The sequence below is a fragment of the Puma concolor genome, chromosome B1 (genome assembly GCF_028749965.1).
Source record: "Puma concolor isolate L17-30 chromosome B1, mPumCon1.1.hap2, whole genome shotgun sequence".
NCBI lineage: Eukaryota > Metazoa > Chordata > Mammalia > Carnivora > Felidae > Puma > Puma concolor.
In genome coordinates this window covers 29,092,985-29,118,947 of record NC_141670.1, presented here as the reverse complement: position 1 = coordinate 29,118,947, position 25,963 = coordinate 29,092,985, and the positions used below count along the sequence as shown (strand labels likewise).

Here is a 25,963-nt window from a genome sequence, read left to right as displayed (position 1 = left end):
GGAAATGAAAAAACAAACTGTGGTCTTTTCATACGATGACGTTTCATTCTGATACATCAAAAAAATTATGGATACGTGCAACAACAGGAAGGATTCTCAAAACATTTTGCTGAATGAAAGAAGTCTTACACAAAAGTTTTTATTGTATGAATCCATTTATATGAAGTTCTAGAACAGACAAAAGCATGGTAGAAAAAAATTAGTGGTTCGTTTTAGAACGGAGATAGAACGATCGATGGAATAGGAAGAGACGTGAAGGAACTTTCTGGAGTGACAGTAACATTCTATATCTTGATAGGGGTTTGGGTTATACATTTGTATGCATTTATCAAAACTCAGTAAATACATGTGTATACGTGTGTATATTAATAAGATATATACATTATTAATATACATACACACACATATTTTTGTGTGTATGTGAGATTTTATCCTTGTTAGAAATTATGCTATGATAGGACTGGTGGGGCAAGAGATTTAGAATCCAGTCCATGCTCAGCCATGAATTCGTTGAGTTACTACAGGCAAATTACTCGCTCTGGGCCTCAACTTCGTCTGTAAAAATGAGACAAAACTAGATACATACTCTCCTACTTCTACTTTCAAAACCAAAATTTTACAATTCTAAGACGACAATGCTAAATTCACAGTCCAAGAACTAAAAATAATAGATTTCTTTTAAGTCTTAAAAATTTTTTTAATTATCAGTTCTGTAAATGTGCTATAAAAAACAAAGTACATTTTTTAATCAGGAACATTTTGTCCATGAATTAAATAAAAATTTTTGTGTACAAAATTCTCTCACATATCATAGACACAACCACGTAATCAGAAATCATATAAGTTACTCACAATTTAATATCCTCTAGAACATTTTTTGACTGTGCTGATCCCAGAAAACAAGCTGGAATGTTGGACATTCTATAAGAAGAAAAACAAATATTCTGGAGCCATGTACACACTACAAATATCAACTTAATTCTTAAGGAATAAAGAAACAATGATGAACAATCCTCTTCTTTGCAATCTTCATTCTTTTTATAACTCACTGATTTAATAAACAAATTCCTTTGAAGGCCATATGAGAAAGCAAGTTGTTAAGGCAGGTTTTTCAAAAAGATTGTAAGCTCAAGTTAAAGAGGTTTAAAATGTTTTTGTAACTTAAAATTATACTGCCATGTATACACTTCATATCAAGCTAAAGAGTAAGGGTAACCAAAAGAGAAAAGACTTTTGAGATATGGATGTAAACTGGCTTAGAGTTTGCCGTTACACAAACTTTTACTGGGGCCATCTGGTAGTCTTGGATTATAGAGAACTCAAGAAAGAAGGTAAGTCCTTCCACCAAAGGGTCATGTATCACTAATAAAGACAGAGCAACACTCACAGAAATGTGTTACGGGGAACTAGATTTTAACATACAGGATAGATTACATGTTTCCTTCATGGAAGAAAAAGAAAACATTACTGACTGAAGCTGGAGCACTTGGTCTTCCATCAAAGAAATAAGAGGAGAGATGACAAGGCCAATCTTGCCTACATACACAGGTGGGAACTGGAAGCACAAACTCTTTCCATATCCTGGAAATAAAAATAATACACTGATAGAAATAAAAATAAAGACTTGGTACTTTGATTTCTTCTTACAACATAGTTGGCTGAGATGAACCACTAACATTTTATCCTCTTATCCTCCTAACAGCTAATTCGTGCATAAATTTGAGCATCTAATCTCAGATCCCTCTCTTCTGAATTTTAAATCATTTGCATTTGTATTTATATTTTGAGAGTACAGTGAAAGATTACACCCTTGAAAACCTTTAAGTTTTATATTTTAGAGGACTACATTATTGCTTGAGTACAGCTTACCAGTTGCCATCACAACAACATTATCTCTTCTTTCTTCCAGTACAGAATGAATCACCTTCCACTGAACCCTGCAGGGTAAAAAGCAAAAGGCTATTTTGTTTTACTAACAAAAAACCCAAGGACAAGTTGAAACCTGTTTAATTTTTTCACTACCTCCAACAGAATTTGTTCTACATTTTTGAGCTTCAATACAAAAAATGTATAAACCCTGGAACTTTAAAACAAAGAGTCCCATGTGATCAAGCTCCCATTCAAGCTGATTTCACAATTACGAGTTTCAATTGGTATATGCATTAAATTTGATTACATATATCAAAAGTATAAAATAAATTCTAAGTTTCGTACCAGAAATCCAATAGAATCATCATTGATTTAAAATAAATAAAAGAAATGCTCCAGGGGCAAGGACTGCCTGAGAAGGGAAATGAGGGAACTTTCTGGAATGACTTTAATGTTCCATATTTGACCAAAGGCTTAGGCTGGTTTGACCATCTCCTCGTATGTAAATTTTACATCAAAGAAATAAATCACAAACATATAGCTATAGTTAATGATTTATACGCTGAAGTACTTAAGGAGATGTGTAATGGTGTCCACAATTTACCTTGAAATGCATTTTTAAAATTGGATAGATTAAGGAATGGATAGAGAGGTGACAGATGAATACATGACAAAGCAAGGATAGTAAAATGTTGAATATACAGGTATTCATAGTAAAAAAAATTCTTTCAACTTTACAGTATCTTTGAAAATTTTTAAATAAAATACTGAGGGAAAAATCAATAGGCAAGGTGATCTTCTGATGTGCTGATAATGACCTATTTTTTCTTATGTGAGTGCTGGTTACACAGGGTGCCTAGTTTGTGAAAATTCATTCATCTGTACATTCATGTGCACTCTTCTGTATGTAGGACATAGTTTAATAAAAAAAACATTTAAGATCAAAGACAAAGGGAAAGAAATGTCTCCATGGGTTAAATTTTAAATTCCCAGAATAGGAAAAATCCAGTCTAGATTTTTACATTCTTATTAATTTACTTGTTCTTCATCTCATTTTTATTCATCTCCTTTTAATACTTATAAATGTGCCCCTTAGACATAAATACATTTGAATACATTAAAACTGGTAAGATTATCACTGTTCTTCCAAATGTTGTCTTATGAATTTCCATTATATCAGCATGCTTTGGACAGTAAGATGTACAAAACAGACACACAGATATTTATTTAATGAAAAACAAGTCAGTGTTAAGTTAGATTAATTTATTGATGTATTTAAACTAGTTTCTACACAGAACTCTCTATGGTAAAGAAAACCATTTTCCTCTCTTACAAAAACAATTTGCAGATATGAATTTTATATAAATATTATTTTAAAATAACTTTGTAGTCACAGGAAATACAGTGTGGAATATATAAACTACAGTGAAGTTGTGCTATTACTATTATACGGATGGACTACTGGCCATTTTTCCTTTGTGTAAAAAATTATGAATATGCAATTTAATTAGGAGAGATTATACTCACGGTTTAAAACTTGAATGGCCAAAGTACTTCTTGAGGAAATTAATTTGCATTTCATTAGGTCCTGGTAATGAATGGTCTTAAAATAAAAGTAAAATGGCATTTATGTTAAAATATAAGTGATAGGGAATAAAAATTTTTATTTCATTGGCTTCTTTTAAAGAATTTGGTGAGGGGCGCATGGGTGGCTCAGTCAGTTAGGCGTCTGACTTTGGCTCAGGTCATGATCTCACAGTTGAGTTTGAGCCATGCATCAGGCTCTGTGCTGACACAGCCTGGAGCCTGCTTTCGATTCTGTGTTTCTCCCTCACTCTCTACCCCTCCCCTGTGCACTCTCTCTCTCTCTCTCTCAAAAAATGTTTTTTTTTTTAAAGAATACAGTGATAAATAACAAAGATTACGGTTTCCTGTCTTTTAAATCCAACTAATTTGGCCCTCTGGATACTAGTCATGACTCCAGTTACACACTTTGATTATTACCTAATACTAAGGATTAGAACTGTGTTGTTCTACTACAAAGTGGTTCATATTTTGCCAACACTATAAGAAAACAATGTTTTGGAATTTGCTACAGTTCTAAAACGTAACATGTAGACCCAGCCACGGCAAGCAATATACCAATGCAAATGTCATAATACAACCAACTTTCAATTAATAGTAATCAGAAATTAAATGGTCACAAATAAAATCCAGAGATAAAATTAAATCTTATTTTAGTTACCACTCCACCAAATCTTTCGCCAAAATTTTAACTGCCTAGCACAATGGAGTTACATTAACTTTTACTCAACTGATTTTTATTTTCTACTCAGGTTGAACAGTTCATGAGTGGCCAAGAAGAGCAAAGTATCAAGACCATTTACCTATAAACAAATGAAAACTTATTATACTTCTCAGCTTTAACAATTCCAAACAGAGAACTAAATTGATTTGAAGATACTATGCCTTGATTTAATACAAGAAAACAAACAGAATAACACTTTCTTTACCATCTTCATATACTTTCCACCTACAATATTTATGTTAATTTTCCTACATTATAACATTGATGAATCTAACTCTAGAGAGTGTTCTACTTCACGAGAAGACCCCATGGTTTGCCATAATGAATTCTGCTACTTAACGCTTGAATAACAGGAGGTCATTTCATGGATTCCTTATGATAGGTGGCATACACAGTATGAAAATTAGTCTGTTTTGCAGTCTGACATTGTGCCACTTGCTTTAAGTAATAAATTCCTGAAGAACAGAAACTATATCTATGTCTTTAACGATGTTTAATATAAGTAATTAAGGATTCTTATTAATGATTTCCTATTAATTTTTTGAATATAAAATATATTTCTTGAGTAATATATAATATATATATATATTACCATATGCACCAAATAACATACACATCACATCACATCACCATATGCGCCAAATAACACAACATTTCTATTATGACACTTTTGTTAAAAGTAAGAATTATGCTTTATAAAGACCAAAGCACTAAGGGACTTAATAACAAGTTTTTAGGACCTTATTAATTATATGCCACAAAATCCTTGCCTCCAAAGTGTTTAAAAACTGGACCCTAAATTAGAGTCAGCGGTAGGTACCAGAGATGAGTCACTGCAAACATATTGCAGCGCATACCTTCATCATGTCCTTCTTCTTTAATAGTTTCAAACTCATCTTCATCATCTTCAAAAGGAACATCCAGATTTCTGTCCATTTTTATGCCTTTTGAATGAATTGAATCTGCCGTGCCACTATTTAGATTTTCTAAAGACTGGAAGTTTAAAAGAAACCTTAGAAGCAAAACCATTGACAGTGTCGTATCTTTTTCACCAAACACAAAAGGAGTATTATTAACAGAACCTACAATTTTGTTCAAAGCTAACAGATGTGCAACCACTCTCACAAAAGAACATGTGTGCTCTGGTTTAAATATGTACTCAAGAGTGGTTTGTAAGGCACAAGGCCAAAGATGGAATACTTCCAGCATAAACAGGGTTCATTAATAGCATATAATGAACTGCCTATGGGGAAAGTTACCAAAATTTGAATAAAATTTGAATTTAAAACTTTTCTTCTTGGGGGCGCCTGGTGGCTCAGTCCATTAAGCGTCCAACTTTGGCTCAGGTCATGATCTCATGGTCCGGGAGTTTGAGCCCCACGCCGGGCTCTGTGCTGACAGCTCAGAGCCTGGAGCCCACTTCAGATCCTGTGTCTCCCTCTCTCTGACCCTCCCCCATTCTTGCTCTGTCTCTATCTCAAAAATAAATAAACATTAAAAAAAAAATTTTTTTTTTTTAACTTTTCTTCTTGGGGCGCCTGGGTGGCTCAGTTGGTTAAGCAAACAACTCTTGATTTCGGCCCTGGTCATGATCTCACGGTTTGTGGGATCCCAGGCTTCATACTGGGGATTCTCTCTCCCTCTCTCTCTAAATAAATAAACGAAGTTTAAAAAAAACTTTAAACTTTTTTTTCCTTTATCATACTTCAATGTTTTCAATTGCCAAGAGGTAAATGCAGGTTTGACTATTATTTTATGAGTTTCTCCATATCATGTGTCAGCATAACATTTAAACAATAAATAATAAATGTATTTTTTGTGAATTATGTGAACGTGTTTATGTGAATTGTGAAAACAACAATAAAATATTGTAATAATTTTAGGAAAGGAATATTACAAATGTGAAATAAAGCTACTCTTTATTTTGGCTTGACAATATTGGATTTTCTCCCCTAAATGAAGATTATCTATTTAAAGAATGTTAGGATATTTCAAAATTGTTTCATCTATATGGGTTTTTTTTGTTGTGTTTTTATTTGTTTGTTTGTTTGTTTTTTACTGAGAAGTGACAGGAAGAATTGTTAAACCACAGTTCTCATTTTCTCTTTTTATTAAACCGTCCACTTAATATATTTGACTTTAATAGCTTTTTTTTTTAATTTTTTTTTTTAACGTTTATTTATTTTTGAGACAGAGAGAGACAGAGCATGAACAGGGGAGGGTCAGAGAGAGGGAGACAAAGAATCCAAAACATGCTCCAGGCTCTGAGCTGTCAGCACAGAGCCTGACGTGGGGCTCGAACTCACAGAACGCGAGATCATGACCTGAGCCGAAGTCGGCCGCTTAACCGACTGAGCCACCCAGGCACCCCGTTTAATAGCTTTTTTTAAAAGTGTATTCATTTCAGGCCTGGAAACGAAAGAGTGATTCTGTTCCCAATTCTTCATTCAAGTCAACAAATATGTTTAGAAAAGCATTCTGAAAATAAAGTTCTCTCATATGTGCATCCAGATTGCCTTCTAAGAGGTTCAATATACAATGTAAGATTGTGGAAGTCTGCAAGTGTCCTCCAAATGCACTACTTGAACAGCATTCCGCAGAGAAATGGTTAATCAATAAAGGAGTACGATTTAGTATTTACATTCTATTATTGCTATTAGCTAATATTTATTAAACACTTAAGAAATGTCAGGCTCTGTACTAAGCTCTTCACAAATGACACCTTAAATAATAGTTACAGCTGTTAACTGAGTACCAAAAAGACTAAGAAACTTGCCCAAAGTCACACAGCAAATAAATGGGAGAAGCTGGGATTCGAACCCACATCTAAATTCAGAATCCAAAAATAATTAATTAATTAATTAATTCAGAATCCACATTCCCAGTCACTACCCACTACTCTGGCTCAAAACTGAAGAATCAGGACCCTAAACTCATTTCATTAGAAAGAAAAAAAATCACATCAACCTAAAAATGAGGAATAAAAGGTACACATTATGATGAACTTCTGTGTGTTTCTTCATTTTCAATTAATTTGGATAAATTTAAGCTTTGCTTTCTTATTGTCCATCCCTAGTTCATACCTGACAAAGAAACTGGAGGTTGGGTGAAATGATGGAAAATAGACTTATAAAATAGTATTTTCAACTGTGATAATAAGATAGGGGTAGATGAAACAACTTAAAACATTACAAAATTATGTATAATAACTATATCCATAGTAAATAAGACTTTTTCAAAGCAAGTGAAGAACAATACTGAATGTATAACAACAGAGCTTCCGAATCAAAGGGGATACACATAGATGGGAAGAAAAAGAAACCTATTTCAATAGCAGAGGGCAAAATTGCTACCCATTTTCCAGGAAAAGATTTAAAAGAAGTGACCTGGGAGAAATATGTTTTCTAATATGTAAAAATTAGCGTACTACTAAAACATTATAAAGATGTAAAGAAATATGAAATGGAAAACAAAATCTAGGGGCGCCTGGGTGGCTCAGTCGGTTAAGTTTCTGACTTCAGTTCAGGTCATGATCTTGTGATCCGTGAGTTCGAGCCCCGCATCAGGCTCTGTGCTGACAGCTCAGATCCTGGAACCTGCCTCCGATTCTGTGTCTCCCTCTCTCTCTGCCCCTTCCCCGCTCACGCTGTCTCTCTGTCTCTCAATAATAAATAAATAAATGTTAAAAAAAAATTAAAAAAAAACAAAAACAAAAACAAAATCTAATGATTATGTAATTGACAGTAATCACACTGTGGGAGGACATTTAGAATTAGGTAATATTTTACTTAATTAAATTCCCTTTTTAAGGAACTGGAAGCAAATTTCCATAATTTCAAACATACCTTAATCATCTCTAGTTCTAAATCTTCATCACTTTCAATTACATAAGATACATCCTCTTCATTATCCTTGGAAAATAAATCCTTTAAAAAAATAGTATTTCAAACATTAATTTTCCAATGTAATTGACTCAATACCCTGTTTTCTACAAAATAAAGTTACTATGCATGAGATATCTTTAGACAACTTTCTCTTCTTCTCCAGTAGATAAGTTTATAATACATATTTATATGTTTATATGACACACAGATAGAAAGGGAGAGAGGGTGGTAAGGAAGAAGAGAAAGAGGGAGGAATAAATAGATGCAAAGAAACAAAGAACCAAAGAAAAGGAGAATGAAGGAAATGTAACTGGAAAGATAGATAAGACAGACTGACTTGAAATAAAACCCCCCACAAGCTAAAAGTGAGTACAAAGTGACAAGTTCAACAATGGTTAAACAATATCAAACTGTGTTTCCCGACTTGAGTACAAGAACCTCCTTACAATGTTGAAAAATTCCATTCCATTCCATTCCCATTCCCATTCCATTCCAGGAACAACAGGTGTTCTTTTATATCTACTGATTTTAGGAGCTCACAAAAAAGCTGCTATGACTGTAATAATACCTTTAGATTAATCACTTTTACAAACAGTACCTACACATATTTTAAAAACTGTATCAGATATGTTATTTATTCAGATATTGCAAAGGTTTGGATATGAGGAAACTTTGCAATTTGGCAATTCCCAGGAAGCAAGCGTCCAACAGCATGGGAACCTGCACAAAAAAAATGCAGAAGGACCCAAAAAAAGTCCAATCTTTAAACTGAAAGTAGGAAAAGGAAGTCTAGCCATAATTAACCTGCAAAAATTAAGCCTTCAAAAAGGATTTTAAAGTAAGTTTTATAGAAAGAGAAAAAAATTCTTTTACTATTATTTTACCCTTTTAAATAGGGTCTTTAATGAATAAAGAAAAAAATTGCTAATGGTTATTACACAATAAGAATGGCAATAATTGGGGTAAAAGATGGCAGTGAGATCATTAAATTTTGATCATTCTATATCATTTTATGAAACCTATCATCTTAAAATGTATACCTAATATGAAATTTCCAAAAGGTTAAAGGTTGATATAGCCATTAGCAAAAGATATTTCCTAAAAGGGGAATATGTTTTACAAGTGGTTGGGGTGAAAATAGCTTGAAAATCTTTTTTTACTTTTTAAATTTTTTTTTTTTTTTTGAGAGAGACAGCAAGCACGTGCATGCACATGAAAAGGGCAGGGACAGAGGGAGAGGAAGACAGAGAATCTTAAGCAGACTCCATGCCCAGTGCAGAGTCTCACGCCAGGTTTGATCTCACAACCATGAGATCACAACCTGTGCTGAAATCAAGAGTTGGACACTTAACCAACTGAGCCACCCAGATGCCCCTTGAAAATCATTAAATTTTTTTTTTTTTTAACGTTTATTTTTTATTTTTGGGACAGAGAGAGACAGAGCATGAACAGGGGAGGGGCAGAGAGAGAGAGGGAGACACAGAATCAGAAGCAGGCTCCCAGGCTCTGAGCCATCAGCCCAGAGCCTGACGTGGGGCTCGAACTCACGGACTGCGAGATCGTGACCTGAGCTGAAGTCGGACGTTTAACCGACTGAGCCACCCAAAATAAAACGCATTAATATGTAGGTAGAAGTGATTACTAATATAGTTACCAAACAGAGAATTTCTCAAATACTAAGATTTTGATTGCCACTAGAAAACTGAAAAGGGAAATAACCTTATTATATGACTTTCAAATTTAATTTAAAAAACGTAAAACTTCATTATTGCAAAATAAAATGCATAAAATTCTACCAAATATGGACATCATAGGTAATTTTCTAAACTAAGGAAAAACAAATGAGACAAATGTATAGGCTATATGATGTCTCTTTTTATGGTTTCTCTTTACAATAAAAGAAACACAAAGATTTTTCTAATACAACCTCATTATTTCAAAAAATATCCTTGGGCGCCTGGGTGGCGCGGTCGGTTAAGCGTCCGACTTCAGCCAGGTCACGATCTCGCGGTCCGGGAGTTCGAGCCCCGCGTCAGGCTCTGGGCTGATGGCTCAGAGCCTGGAGCCTGTTTCCGATTCTGTGTCTCCCTCTCTCTCTGCCCCTCCCCCGTTCATGCTCTGTCTCTCTCTCTGTCCCAAAAAATAAATAAATGTTGAAAAAAAAAAAAAATATCCTTAACTTAGCCAGGAGAAAAACATTACCTCACAAATTAAACTAATAAAATCAGAACATAATAAGAAATCTAAACATGAAATTGACAGAGAATATAGAAGTTTAACAACAATTAAGAAAAAAACAGGTCAAGACTCTCTGGATGCCAGGAAAGGGTAGTGTCAGGCAAAAATATCAGTTTGTTAGAAACCCTCTTACAACAGCAAGTAAAGAAAATCTGTATGAGGAAATAAAACTACTTCCAAAGCAAATTTGGAAGAGTAAAGACTAGTAGGTATATAGGAAATCCACAAAAAAAAAAAAAAAAAAAAAGAAAAAAGAAAAAAACCCAGAGTTATCTATTATATAAAAATCAGGAGAAATGTTAAAATAGCAAAGTACAATGAATGTGTACTGACACTTTAAAATCTTTTCATTGTAAGACCGTAAGTTGCTGCTTATTAGACTCAGTCAAAGCAGCAAACTAGAGCTCACGTGTCAAATTCAGCCCACTTTTTGTTTTTGTTAGTAAAGTTTTACTTGAATGCAAACAAGCTCATTTGTTTACATTTGTCTATAGTTGCTCTCACATTAAATTGGCAGAACTGAACAGTTATAACAGGAACCGTGTGGTCTGCAAAGCCTAAAATGTTCACTATCTGCCCTTTTACAGAAAAACATCAGCAAACCCCTAGTAGTGAATGAAAATTGTTTTCTCTTTTTTTTTAGTACCTCAGGAGATTTGCAAGTAACATCACTAAGAACTTTTTCCTGAGCCTGCTGCTCCAAAATCTGTAGTTCATATTCTGTAATATCTAATGAGTGCAAACAAATTCTTTCTGTGTTCTCTCTCAACTTATTGTCTTCTTCTAATACATCTTCAAGCCCATCTTCTCTTTGTTTTACTTCATTTCCAAGTACATTTTCCTCATCATGTTTAATTATATCAAGTGTTGTGTCCCACGTCTCATCTTTAACTTTAGTAAAACTTTCATGTTCTCTAATTTGTTTCTGTTGTACTCCATCAGCAGTTGGATTTTCCAATGGTGATAAGTGAAAATTAGCACTGGGCCTCAGTTCAGTCTCAGTTGAACCAAATATCATCTTCCTCCATGAATACAGATTTTCTGAAATATCATTTAATAGTGTAGAAACCCTAAAAAAAATTAAGAAAGGGTAATTCAACTTTAACTGCAATAACTATGAACACAAGTCATAATGCTTTTTAGTAAGTACAAGCTTTCTAGCCTGACCTTCACTTAAAAGACAAATTGGATTAAAATTATTCTTCATTCCCTAATAACCACTATATGCTTATGGCTGTGGGTTACTCTCTAGTACTGTAAGACACTTCTGTACTAAGCATATATGCTAATATGCTTGTTGACTTGTAGGCTTACTAGTGTCAGTAGCGTTTAGTCCCAAACTAATTATTTATGCCAGTTACACTTTTTGTGGCAATTAATTTAAATGTAAGTCAAATCGATGATACATGACCACCAAAAAAAAATTTAAGTTGAACATGCTGAAAGACTCAGCAAATTTCCTTTTTTATAAAAAAAGTTCTGATTAACTATAGTCAAAACAACCAAAAAAGTTTGGAGGAAAAATCTTAAAAACTCCTAGGACTCTGCATTCAGATTGTTTCAGGTGTCTTAAGTTTTCACTCCTAATTTTAAAGAAACTAAAACTAGAAATTGCAAATGATACACAATGGGCATGAGTTAAAAAAAGAAACTCCAAAGAGCGTCCTATATTTAATGAAAAAGCCATGATAAATATAAAAAGACTGAGAAACAAATATATAATATGTTAAATTAAAAGAAAATTTTTATGATCCTACATTTTAACTAACTTTTTCAATTTGCTGATCAATTACTAGTCCCAACTGTAACACCTAAGACTGTTTATGTTACAATTCAAAAATGATGCTGTTTAGCATAGTCAATAATCACAAAACTAGAATATATTCTTTGGAATAAGAAAAAAACTTCCCATCAGTGGACAAATAAGAAAATATGGAGAGGCTGTATGTGAATAAATATGATATGAATTTTTTTAAGTTTATTTATTTTGAGAGAGAGCATGAGCAGGGAAGAGACAGAGAGAAGGAGAGAGAGAGAATCCCAAGCAGACTCCACACCACCAGCATGGACCTGATGGGGGCTTGAAGTCATGAACCAGGAGATCATGACCTGAGCTGAAACCAAGAGTTGGACACTTAACCAACTGAACCATCCAGGTGCCCCATGATAAGAATTTCTTAACTCGTTAATTATAGTTGCTAATAATAGCATTTTAACTAAGTGACTTTAAACATCTATTTATAACCAAACCTGCAAAGGGAAACCACAGCTAGAGTGTAAATTTTTTTTTAATGTTTATTTTTGAGAGAGAGAGAGAGAGAGAGAGAGAGAGAAAGCAAGTGTGAGCAGAGGAGGGGCAGAGAGAAGGAGAGGGAAACACAAAATCCGAAGTAGGCTCCAGGCTCTGAGCTGTCAGCATAGAGCCCGACACAGGGCTCAAACTCACGAACTGTGAGATTATGACCTGAGCCAAAGTTGGACGCTTAACCAACCAAGTCACCCAGGATCCCCTAGCGTGTAAAATGAGACACACTATCTTGTCTGTTGGTAATAGGGTTTATTAAAACAATTTTTAGTTACTTCATAAAAGTGGAAGTTAGGGGGAGAAAAGAGAATATGATAAGCAAAGAGACATTTTTACTATTTAGTTAACAATTTTGTTTAGCTCTTCTAATTCTTCTGTATTGAAATTAATAATAAAATCTGACATGACTTTTAAAGTTTTATATTGATGATTCGCATAAAAATTTGATCATTTATGGGAATAAACTATCAAAAATGCTGAGTTGTTTCATGATTTTTTCCCATGCTAAAAATAGCACCAAAGTTGGGCTCAAGCTTAAGTTGACAAATCTACATCAATACAAACAAAATCAAAATTAAATTCAAAACCTAAAAACTCACTAATTCTAACATTCTAAAATTGTTCAAATCTTATGGAGAACAGTTAGCATTATACTTAGGTATTCAAATATAAGAACCACACATAAATAGTTTAGGAGAAACAGATATGTGACATCATTAAATTGTTAAATGCATGGTAATGTTGTAACATATAAATACAGCAACAGTGACATACAGATTGACAAGACTGTAAGAGCTTATTTATTCTGTGCTAACATCAGAGGATGACATGCCTCACGTGAGGTAACTATTTACTCTAACAAATATCAAAGGCTATCTTCTTCAGTAAGGCATAATATACTTTTCCTTCTCTCTTGGAATTGTTATTATGCATATTAGTAGCCTACAGAAAGCATCAGCACCCAAAAGAATGCCAAGGACAGGACAGCAATACAAGAGATGTATAATGAATTTAAATCAACAGCTAAGAAGTATTGTACAATCCAATACCTTCCAGGTTCACTGAAGCATAAAACTGTCCCCTTCTCTAACAGACCTCAATTGACTCTACCTTTAAAGTTCTCACTTCTAATTTTTATAGTTTTTTTCACTCTTTCACAGATTGCCACCTTTAACTTCCAGGTGTGGTCATGTGCACACCCTTCCTTATCCATGCCTGGTTTTCACTTTAACTGGATATCCAAGCTTATCAAACTGTATCTATAAACAAAAAGCAAATAGGTTCTGAATGGGTTTCATCCACTATGTACTTCAGTGAGTTTGAATTCATGCTTAGGGCATGTATTTTGGCATTCAGAGGACTTTTTTGCTCCCCCTTGGTTCTAATGTGTAATTTGGTAAGTTAGGTATTATGCAGACTTCTCACAAAGAATCTGAAATAAGAAATTTAACTAGTCCTTGTTTGACACTGAAACTTGACAAGATCTTTCTTTACTAAAGATGAATCCAGTATTTCCTATTCTCAAGTTTTAACAACACTTACATAGCTTTGTTATTACAAAGCAAAGCATTAATGAGACATAATCTACATTTAATAGACAGTCTAACTGCTGGAACAAAAATCTGGAATACAGTAAATACCATGTAAACAGTGATTATTTTTCTTTCATGGAGGGAAAAATATAAAATTGAATATGAAATGGCTCTACTGGTACCTGTCCCCATTTCACAGTCAGTCTTTCAGAAACTCTGTTACATAAAAACCACTAAAACAAACTAGGGGGAAAAAGGACTTTGAAAAAGATCTGATTCTCTGTATCATATTTTGAAATATCACAGTCAACATATATCACAAATCTCATCCCCCAAAAATACATGAACATTGCATTTTGTCAAAATCAGAATTCTATTTCAACAAACTGCTGACATTCCTACAAAGTATTTTTGCCTCAATATTATATTACTACATTGTAATCATTCCATATTCAAGAGTATTCCTGATTTTAGAGGAAGTCATTCAGCAATTAAGGCTCCCGCAAGGCCTAGTCCCTGAAAGAGTCAGCTACAAGGCACCAGTAATCCAACCTCTATTAATCCAAATATCTCAAATTATCTAGGGCTTTAGCTATAAAATTACATCTAACAGTGTCCTGATTAGGTAGAATTCCTATTTAATAATCAGATTAAAAAAACCAGAAAAATGAAGCTACTAAATATAAAAAGTGTTTTTATTTATACATTTTAGGTGACCAAACTGTAAATATAATTAAATGAGAGATGCCCATAAACAAAAGAAAAAGACAACATTGAATCTAAAATATTTTCCTTTCTGTGAACTTCTGAATTTTATTTTACTTTGTTTCATAAAACATCCTACAGAGCAGACAGAAAAGCCTTAAGCTTTTGATCTGCAATGTAACAACTGGAAAGGTATTTCTCAAATTTACACATCAGTCCATGTATATTTCTATGAATCAAGCAAATTGCTATGAATCTACCTTAATGAAAAGTAATTCTTTATAAATAGGAATGTACAGTAAGAACAAACACAATTGGTAAAAACAGGTAATATTTAACCTCTGTGGATCTTCCAATTTTTTCAAAGTGTCAGGAAGACGCTTAGCCAGATCCATCATATCCTCAGATACTGAAATCAGTTGTTTCTTCACATCACTAGATAGCATTTCTTCCTCTGGAAAAAAACAATCAACATCACCTTTCAAACCACAAAGCAGGGCTCACATTTTCCTTTTCTTTCTGTAAGTGAGTTCCAACAAAAGAACTTCTTTATCCTATCTCCCCATCACCTTAGTCACTTTACGTCCCTTTCAAACTTTTACTACTTAAATTTTAAATAAATTTCAAATGATCTGTATTCATACATATTACAACCAGTGGTTATCAACCTAATCAGAAGACGGTGGAAATGAGAATCTGAACCCATCTACATTATTTCAAGATCGGAAATCAGCATAACATCACTTGGGCTGTTACTTACAAAAAATAGTTTGGTAAACATAACCTTAGCCAACAGCCATTCCTCACTTCCCTAGTTATTAGGACCAAAATAAAATACAAGCCTTTCCAATCAGCAATCATCTTCCAAACCCTCAGCTTCACTTTGTCTGGTGCATCGTTCCCCACCCACACCACACCTGCCCTCCTTTCCAAGCCCTTCCCCTGCTTAGAATTTCTTACACTTCCTCACCGTCTTCTCTTGTCCTTCAAAAGTCCAGCTCCTCTGATGCATGTGACATGGGGTTACACCATCTGCTAGTCCTGCTTGCTGCACCTTGTAACCTCAAAATCACAACCTTTCATTCACTGACGGTTTTACTGCCTGGCTCACTGTCTTTCCCTTTACTACTACTCCTGTGGTCATTCCTAGTGATTTTACCACTCACAGATGCTCCGCCTAAAAGGGTGGCCTTCTCAGTGCTTTGATCCTTCCGTTTCCAACAATCTTTTCCTCAGCTGACCTCAGCCACCTATTCCTATAGTCATTTGACCTTATAATTGCCAATAAAGTCACTACTTCCAAACTTTAATTGTAAGCATTCCACCCTCCAAACACCAGCATGCTGGCTTTCTTTCTAAAATGCCTTCCTCAATATAACTGTTCTTTCACACTTTCAGAATGAAAACTTCCTTACACACCTATCCTTCCCACATCCACTCCCCACCATGTCTTTTTTTCCTTTCTTACCCATTTTCTAGTAATCACTCCCCTGTTTGGACTGTCCCCTCTTTTGCTCCTTCCTCCCTCCATGGTACTTATGTAGGAAAACTCGTACCCTAATTAAAACCAGCTTTTTTTACCTACTGGATGCCTATACTCAAAGAGTTTAATATAAATGAAAATAAAACCCAGCCATGATGACTCAGCTTGCTTTAAATTCTTAACACAGATCTCCACTGAAGTAATGACTGTTAATTATTCTACATTTCCCACTCTCCCACTATCAAGATGACCATTTCATACCTCTTTCTTTCTCTCCAAGCCTCCAACACCTGCTTGCCCCTCCTTTCATTCGGGGAACAACTTCACCTCTCACTACACTAAGAAAATACCAAAAGAAAACTATCTCATCTGCCCACCCCCAATCTGCTAATGAGTCTGCATTCATAGAACTTCTCTCATTTACAGCAAAATTCCATGAAAGCGTTGTCCATACGCACTGTCTCAAACCTTCTACTCCCATTTTCTCTTAATCTGTCTCCAACCAAGCCTTCACCCCCACCCATGCAGCACAGCTGCTTTGGGAAAGGTTACCCACGGTCTCCACACTGTCAAATCTAATTGTTGGGTCTAGTTCCACATCTCCCCCAAATACTCAGAGGTATTTAAAACAGCTGATAACTTCTTCTTCCTTATAAATATATTCCTCGCTTGCCTTCCAAACACTACACCTGTTTCCCTCTGTCCTTCACTGCTGCCCCTTCTCAGGTCCTCTTGGCTGCACTCTCCTCCTCTTCCTGATCTCTAAATGTGGGTGTGCCCCTGACATCAATACTTGGGCTTTCTCTCTATTCACTCTCTTTTCATCTCATCTTGTTTCACTGCTTTATTTATTTTTTAATGTTTTTATTTACTTTTGAGACAGACAGAGCATGAGCAGGGGAGGGGCAGAGAGAGGGGGAGACACAGAATCCGAAGCAGGCTCCAAGTTGTCAGCACAGAGCCTGACACGGGGCTCGAACTCACAGACTGTGAGATCATGACCTGAGCTGAAGTCAAAGGCTTAACTGACTCAGCCACCCAGGCGCTCCTCGTTGCACTGCTTTAACTACCATCTGTACCTTGATGATTCCCAAAGTCACATCTCCAACCTCACCCTTCCCCCTGAACTCGAGTCACACTTCCAAGTACAATGTTCTTGGGTATCAATAAGCATCTAAAATGTAGCATATCCAAAACTGTAACCTGGATTTTTCTCACCCAAGCTCATTCTTCCTATGACCTTCCTATCATAACTGATCCTTCCATTCACTCAGCTGATCCAACCAAAATATCTTAATTGTCCTCTCAGTCTCTACAATTCACCCCTTACAGAGAATTCATCGGCAAATCCTTCACAATACATACCTTCAAAACATATACACAACCTTCCACTTCCCACCATCTCTACTGCTACCAGCCTAACCCAAACAATTAACTGTCATCTCTTGCTGGGACTATTATAGTAGCCTAATAGACTTCCCTACCTAATCACTTGCCCTCTTACAGCAGCCAAAAAAAAAAAAAAAAAAAGAAAGAAAGAAAAAAAAAATCCTTTTAAATTAAAATTTAAGCGTATCACTCACCTGTCCCAAATCCTCTTGGGTTTCACATCATTCTACTTTGTATTTATCTTAATAAAATATGCATTCATCACCTATAAGGACCTAAATGATCTGGCCCAAGCTACTTTTCTAGCCTCACTTTCTACCACTCTCACCCTTACGCATTTTGCTACAGTTAACCTCATTGGTCCTTTTTTTTTTTTTTTTTTTTGAGAGAGAGAGAGAGAGAGAGAGAGGGTGCAAGTAAGTGAAGAGCAGAGAGACAAAAAGAGAGAGAGGGGGAGAATCTCATGAGGGGCAGAGAGAGAGAGAGAGAGAGAGAGAGAGAGAAGCGGGCCTCACCCAGGGCTAGTGTTTTACCCAAAGCAGGGCTCACATTCACCTGAAGCGGGGCACAAGCTCACCCAAAGCAGGGCTCGAGCTCACGGGATGTGGAACTTGAACTCACAAACTGTGAGATCAGGACCTGAGCCAAACTCAGATGCTGAACAACAACATATACTTGTTGCTCCTTAAATAAGGCAAGCGGGGCGCCTGGGTGGCGCAGTCGGTTAAGCGTCCGACTTCAGCCAGGTCACGATCTCGCGGTCCGTGAGTTCAAGCCCCGCGTCAGGCTCTGGGCTGATGGCTCGGAGCCTGGAGCCTGTTTCCGATTCTGTGTCTCCCTCTCTCTCTGCCCCTCTCCCGTTCATGCTCTGTCTCGCTCTGTCCCAAAAATAAATAAAAACGTTGAAAAAAAAATTAAAAATAAATAAGGCAAGCAATCACCCTCAGACACTCAGCTCTTCCTCCGAAGACTGCTACATTCTTCCCTCAGATATTCACATGGCTCATTCCCTCATTTCTGTGAAATGAAGTGAAGCACTTGTCTCCTGTGTTCAATGCATTTTCCCACCAACCGAAACTATACCTGACCCATGATAAACACTCATCAAATATGTGATATGAATGAATATCCCCTTTCCAAACCAATCTAAAAAAAAGTTTACACGTGCTTTCTCATGTTTCTTAGCTCTAATAAGTCCTCTATCATGTTCATATGATTTCCATTCACATCATTCTGCTCATGCTATGGTTTAGCACTTCCTTGTTACCAAAGCCTGGGGACCCTTTTCTGTTTTAGTAGCACAATGCACAAATAACCACTCTCTCCCTGGAATACTCTTTTGTCACTCATTACACCAAAGCTGTTGGAGTAAAAAGGTTACAAACAACTAACACGTTGCCAAAACTAGTGATTAATTCTAAGTCCTCAGTTTCTCAAACTCTCAGCAGAACGTACTAAGAGATAGCTCCTCCTACTTAAAACATGCTCTTCACTTGGCTTTCTGCACATCAAACCTCCTAATTTTCTTCTCTGCCTATGGCAACTGCTTTGCTGTCCACCCCCCATCATGCAAACATTAAATACTAAGAGTTCCTCAAAATTCTTAGTCCCAGTCCTTTATCTCTCTCAATTCTTTTATTTTTTTTATGTTTCTTCATTTTTGAAAGAGAGAGACAGAGCACAAGCAGGGGTGGGGTGGAGAGAGAGGGGGACACAGAATCTGGAGCAGGTTCCAGGCTCTGAGCTGTCAGCACAGAGCCCGACGTGGGGCTCGAACTCATGAACCGTGAGATCATGACCTGGGCCAAAGTCGGACGCTCAACCGACTGAGCCACCCCCAGGGGCCCCTTTAACTCTCAATTCTTTATCTCTAACTAAAACCATCCTCTGAGATACAGCCTGGATATCTAAGTGCCGCCTGGCCACCCACACCTGCTATCTCACAGCCATCCTCCCTTTAAGACATCTAAAATCAGCTGTTTGACTCCTCAGTTCCAAATCTTGCTCCTTCTCTTCAATGGGTTTCATCCCTGTTGCTCATGCCAACAACATAGGAATGATCCTTGATACATGGCTCTCATCATCACACCAAATTCTGCTGATTCTACTGCTCTATTCAATGTATAGATTGAATCTATCTCCTTCTCTCCATCCTCAATACAACCATCCAAGCCAGGCCACCACCCCCTCTCCCTTGGATTGCTCTTGCAGCCTCCTAACAAGTTTGCCCACTATGACCCTTGCCCTCCCACAATTCATTTTCGACTCTACAGCCCAAGTTATTCTTTTTTTTTAATGTTATTCATGTCACTCCTCTATTTAAAACTCTAATTCTTAGGAGGAAATGTCAACTCCTAATGTAAACATGGCCTATCTGCTTCCCTTGGTCTGCTTCCTCTTCATCCCTCACTCGTCATACTCAACAGTCCACCATAGTGAACTAGTTTCAGTTGCCTATAGATACTATGATCTCTTTCTGTACCTGCTATTCCCTGTGCCTGTGACACTTTTCCTCTACTCTTCAGCTACCTAACTCCTGTTCCTATTTCAGGGTGTACATGAAACATCACTCTCTGCAGGAAACCCTGCAATACTTCCACATATGCATTGGACGACTCTCCTAGATGCTAACCAAAGTGCCTGTTTTCCCACATCCTAAGACTCCTCTCCCTATACTGCAACTGCCTTTTTTTGTTCATCTCTATAGCCCCTAAGAAATGTAGGTCTCCCTGTCAGGAAGCAGATCATAACTGTCTTATTCACTACTGTAACTCCACATCATAAAGTGGTCAACAATTTTTAATGAATGAATAAGTGCATTTTTACCTGCTATATCATTTAGTGTTTATTAGCTACCATCCTGGGATAAATGACTATTTTAACAGTGAGAAACAATGTGCAAATATCCTTTTGTTTTCTGATGTTATAATCCACTGTAATTCTTTAAAAAAGAAGAAAAAATACCATCTTACAACCAAAAGTGGCCATTTGAAAATATCATCTATAAATACACCAAGGAAATTAAAGGACAATGAGGCTGGCATAACTCTGGCTTCATAATAGGAAGCCAGTGAGGGAGAAAAAAATAAAGAGTAGTAATGTTCATTACAATTCACTAGGATCCTAGTCAAAGTATTTCACCTTAGATGTCACAATACACACACACGTATAATACAATAAAGAATAAAAGTGAGAGTCAAAGAATGCAGTATTGCAATGACAGGTACACAGATACCAGGACTTCTAGTGGCAATTTATATGTTACTTAGTAAGAAATATCTTACACATCTCTTGGAAACATTTTAATTGGGGACAAAATTACAAGCATAACCTAGAAGTAATTCTACAAACCACAAACTCAAAAAACCATGAATCCCCTCTGTTGCATTTAATTCTGTTATGATTTAAATAAATTCTATATTATTCTCCAGATCAGCTTCAAAAACGTATCATGTGCTCAGTTAATCAAGATAATTTCTAGCCACAGTACCTTTGGCTATAGAGAGTCAGCAAGCATTCATTAGAAGTGGCTTTCCAGGGAAAGAAAGAAAGCATAAGGAGACTTCTACCTTAATAGGTAAAGAAGGAGGGTCTACCACAGAGGATATGGATCCCTTCTCAATGGCCCAATATAATTTTAAAGGGTACAATATAATTTTAAGTGAGATCATGCCATATCTTTAAGCTTATTTAACAAAATCACTACTTTAATTAACATCTTAAACACAACTGTTTTCTATCTCCAAAGAAGCCACAAGAATAGGAATAACAACTCTATACAAATCAATATAGGTGCATGGAATATTCTGTCCCTCTTGGTGCTCACAAGTATTCTATGCTTGTGATAGATACTTAGCTATCATCTACATTTCAAACATGGGGAACCACGTACATCTCAAGTCAAATGGCACAGATTCCCCTTTGGCTTTTGTGACATGGAAGCCCACATTCTTCCACTACCCATGTAAGTCTATTATCACTGACCTATCAAGACAGCTAAGAAAAGCACTGAAGTTGAACAAAGTAGTCATTCTTTCTGGAGAAAAACAGTGGTTATCCTACCTTAGAGAAAATTTAGAAATTTAAACCAGGACACTATGAAGTAAATGGTACACTTCAAATATTTATAGCAAGGATGTACATCATCTCCAGCCTGGGAGATAACTGGCTGTATAACTGATATTATCAAAGCCACAAAGCCCCAGCTGAAGAAGCCTAATGAAGTGCAATGTGACAAAGTAGTAAATGCCTGAAACTCTAATCTCTGGCCAGACAGATCTCACACCCTAATATCAGCATGGCTCAGACACTCAAGAGGCTGTAACAATACTAAATAGATTGCACACGTGTGAATATTGACTTTTTGGAGATAAACCTCACAAAAGAGCACATTCAAATTTTCTTTTATTTTTAGATCATCACATACCTTTTTTTATAGCAAACATTTGCACAGCATCACTTAAATTCTCTAATTTTCGATAAATGATGAGACCAGCCTACAAAAAAAAAAAAACAAAGAACAAAAACAAAACAAAACAGAGAAGTTATTTTTGCTAAAACTAACCAAAATGAATGAGGTGCCTGGGCGGCTCAGTCAGTTAAGTGTCTGAGTTCAGCTCAGGTCATGATCTCATGATTTGCGAGTTTGAGCCCCGTGTCAGGTTCTATGCTGACTGCTCAGAGCCCGGAGCCTGTTTCAGATTGTCTCCCTCTCTCTCTCTGCCACATCCCCACTTGTGCTCTGTCTTTCTCTGTCTCTCAAAAAATGAATAAACGTTAAAAAAAAATTTTTTTTAAATGAAGCTATATGTCCCATCTTTAGAAAAATCCAAAGTAGTGACTCACAAAGCACCCAAAAGGCTGCATTCAACTTATTATGTTACACAAAGATCTATGCCTTCATTAAATCACCTTACTGATTATGAGAACAGAGAAAGCAAGTGACTTGTGCCTTAAAATAAACGTTCAAAGTTTTTACTTTTTAGCATTCAATATTACAAGGAGTTATCCAAATCAAATAACTTATAAGTAGACTCCAACAAAATACAAACAAGTAAGAAAAATCTACTTTGACAACACATATCCACTTCCCCATATCTCACTAAATCAGCTGGGAATGTCGACATATGAACAGCCCTCCCTCAAGGCACTGTTAAGAGGAACAACAAACTCACACTGAATTATCATGAATAAAAATGCTACAGAACTTGCACGATTTCTCAAGTTTTACAATTTTTTTTTTTTTTTTAACAGAACATAAAGGGGAATGCCTGGGTGGCTCAGCATCTGACTTCGGCTCAAGTCACTCTCTCTCAAAAAACAAAAAAAAAGAACAAAAAAACCCACTTTATTAACAGAACATAAAGGAAAATTATACCCTATCTCCTGAAAAAAACTGAATTTTTTGTTTATAAAAAAATGGTGGCTCCATGCCTAAAAACGGATGCAAAAAGGAAAACAACAATATATTCATCTACAAATAAACGTATAAATTAGGGAATAAGAAATCCACTGTGACATAAGATATATTTCTTGAAAAAACAAAGACAAAAAACAAATAATGCTATAAAGATAAGTCCAAATTTCATGATGTACAAATATGTAAATATGAAAATACATCTGACAGCAGTGGAAAGCTAAATTTGGAGGCAATTTTCTTAAATTTTTAGCATGTTTTAAATATAAATATAAGAAATAAGGCCAGTTTCAGTATAGAAACTATAATTATTTTTATTCTGAAGCTGCTTATAAATCAAATACATCATCAATACCATTTGTTGTTTACTCAGCCTGGGCTTATTACTATTCCATGTTTTCAGAGAGATTACATTTTTTACATACAAACTGGACATTATTTTGGCTTCATGACAATGCCAACCTGATTTAAAATATTTGAGTTGTGGCCACCTGGGCGGCTCAGTCGTTGAAGCGTCCGACTTCAGCTCAGGTCATGATCTCACGGTCCGTGATTTTTTTTTTCAACATTTATTTATTTTTGAGACAGAGAGAGAGAGCATGAACAGGGGAGGGTCAGAGACAGAGGGAGACACAGAATCTGAAACAGGCTCCAGGCTCTGAGCTGTCAGCACAGAGCTCGACGTGGGGCTCGAACTCACGGACCGCGAGATCATGACCTAAGCCGAAGTCGGCCGCTCAACCGACTGAGCCACCCAGGCGCCCCTCGTGGTCCGTGAGTTTGAGCCCCGCATCAGGCTCTGTGCTGACAGCTCAGAGCCGGGAGCCCACTTCAGAATCTATGTCCCCCTCTCTCTCTGCCCCTTCCCTGCTTGTGCTCTGTCTCACTCTCTCAAAAATAAATAAATGTTAAAAAAATTAAAAAATAAAATAAAATATTTGAGTTTGTGCAACTGTTACAACAAAATTTTTCTACAGTGATTTGTTATAAAGTTTAAAAAATACATCATAGTCTAAAGAACTTTGGTACATACATACGCATCAGTGGCTGCATACAGTTTCTGATCTTCAGTAAGAGGAAAGTCACTCCAGTTGCTACAGCAGATAGACCTGTCTTTCAGAAGCTGTTTGCCGAAGAGGTGTTTAACCAAACCATTGAGGCTCCAGGTCTCTTTACATTTCAGCTAGAAGTAATGAAAGATCAACACTGCAAAAAATTATTTCCATTTTCAGGTACTCCTAGATACCACCAACTGACGAAGTCACAAATAAAATTGGAAATGTTATACTAAAATATATAGTATATTTATATATAGTGTATATATATTATATAAATATATAGTATATTTATATATAGTGTATATATTATATATTATATATATATACATATATATATATATAGTATATTTAGCAGAGATAGTCCTTGATAAACTTACCATCATTAAAAACCTCATTTGCAGTCCATATTATATGAATTTAACTCTGGAGTTTCCCTAATGTAGGTATTAAAATTTTTGGACTATAATGGAAAAAAGTTAGATAGGTTGGTAGGCTTTCTACCTAGTCCAATGAATACTTGGCCAAACATGAGAATTCAACCTAATGACTACATTAATAAAATAAGTGAAATAAGAGTGATGGAATTGATGGCCAAACTTCCACTAAGCATCATTCCACAAGAGCTACATTATGCTTTCCCTTAAAAAAAATTATTGGTATAAATGGATCAATGAGAAAAACTTAAAATACAATACTTAAATTTGCAAATATATGAAACAAAGTCAAAGAGTACTAAATGCGGGGGGGGGGGGGGAGCGGGGGTGGAACCAGCTTAAATCAACTTTGCTAAGGTAACGGATTAGAACTAAAGGTTTTCATTATGGAATACTCATTTGTGACTACTGTTACACTAACATACGGCTTAAATTATTTTTTTCAAAATATCTAACATTCAGATAGACAGGACATTCTGTGAAACACAAATTTATCTTCTTTATGAAAATAATATATGTATTACATCTACCCATTTTTTATTTAAATTCCAGTTAGTTAACATACAGTGTAATATTAGTTTCAGGTGTGTAATATGGTGAATCAACACTTAACACCCAGGCTCATCAAAAGTGCATGCCTTATGCCTACCTTGTCATTAGCAACATCTGTCAGCTCCACAAAACTCTTCAATTTGATGTCAAAGTCCTTTAGAAGTTTCCACTGATCTCCTTGGATTCCTACACCTGCTTTTTTAATTGCTTCATTTTCAAGCAACATTTTTAATCCCTGAGGAAAAACTGTAACATTTTATTATTATTTCCATAGGTCCTTTCAAGTATTATTGATTTCTTTCCTACTTCTTACACACTCTATGTTTATATTTAAATTTATATTTATGTTAAGCTTAAATTCAGAAGCACATTCATCTTTAGTATTTCCTTTCTTACCTAAAGCAAAGTCCTGACAAATAACAAAAACAACTAGTTTGAATGTTTCCTCTGCTAACACTAACAGTGTATTCCAGATCATTTAGCCTCTCTAAATTTCAGTTCTCTATTATTTAAAACAGGAATAATATCAATGCCTGACGGGAATGTTGTAAACATTAAATAAAAGAGGGATATGAGGGGTGTCTGGGTTGCTCAGTCGGCTAAGCATCTGACTCTTGATCTGGGCTCAGATCATGATCTCATGTTTCTCATGTACTGATAGCACAGAGCCTGTTTGGGATTCTCTCTTTCCCTCTCTCTCTCTCTCTCTCTGCCCCTCCCCTGCTTGTGCTCTCTCTCAAAATAAATCTTTAAAAAAATATATATATATAGGGATATGAATGAGACAGGT

General features: G+C 35.8%; 1 protein-coding gene across 6 annotated transcripts in view; it reads right to left on the bottom strand.

Annotated features, from left to right (window-relative positions):
- Positions 1-25,963, bottom strand: part of WRN (WRN RecQ like helicase) — a 151,080-nt gene that overhangs the window by 80,078 nt on the left and 45,039 nt on the right. For 4 of the 6 annotated variants that reach the window (XM_086703370.1, XM_086703371.1, XM_086703373.1 and 1 more), the window contains exons 5-15: positions 25,271-25,419; positions 24,163-24,312; positions 22,140-22,209; positions 15,181-15,295; positions 10,946-11,369; positions 8,023-8,103; positions 5,035-5,170; positions 3,397-3,472; positions 1,870-1,937; positions 1,473-1,581; positions 853-921 (exon numbers count right to left, since the gene is read on the bottom strand). In XM_086703370.1, the coding sequence (XP_086559496.1) occupies positions 853-921; positions 1,473-1,581; positions 1,870-1,937; positions 3,397-3,472; positions 5,035-5,170; positions 8,023-8,103; positions 10,946-11,369; positions 15,181-15,295; positions 22,140-22,209; positions 24,163-24,312; positions 25,271-25,419 (1,447 nt within the window). Of the gene's footprint in view, positions 1-852; positions 922-1,472; positions 1,582-1,869; positions 1,938-3,396; positions 3,473-5,034; positions 5,171-8,022; positions 8,104-10,945; positions 11,370-15,180; positions 15,296-22,139; positions 22,210-24,162; positions 24,336-25,270; positions 25,420-25,963 lie in introns of those variants that run through there. The other 2 variants (XM_086703374.1, XM_086703376.1) reach the window with 2 other exon arrangements.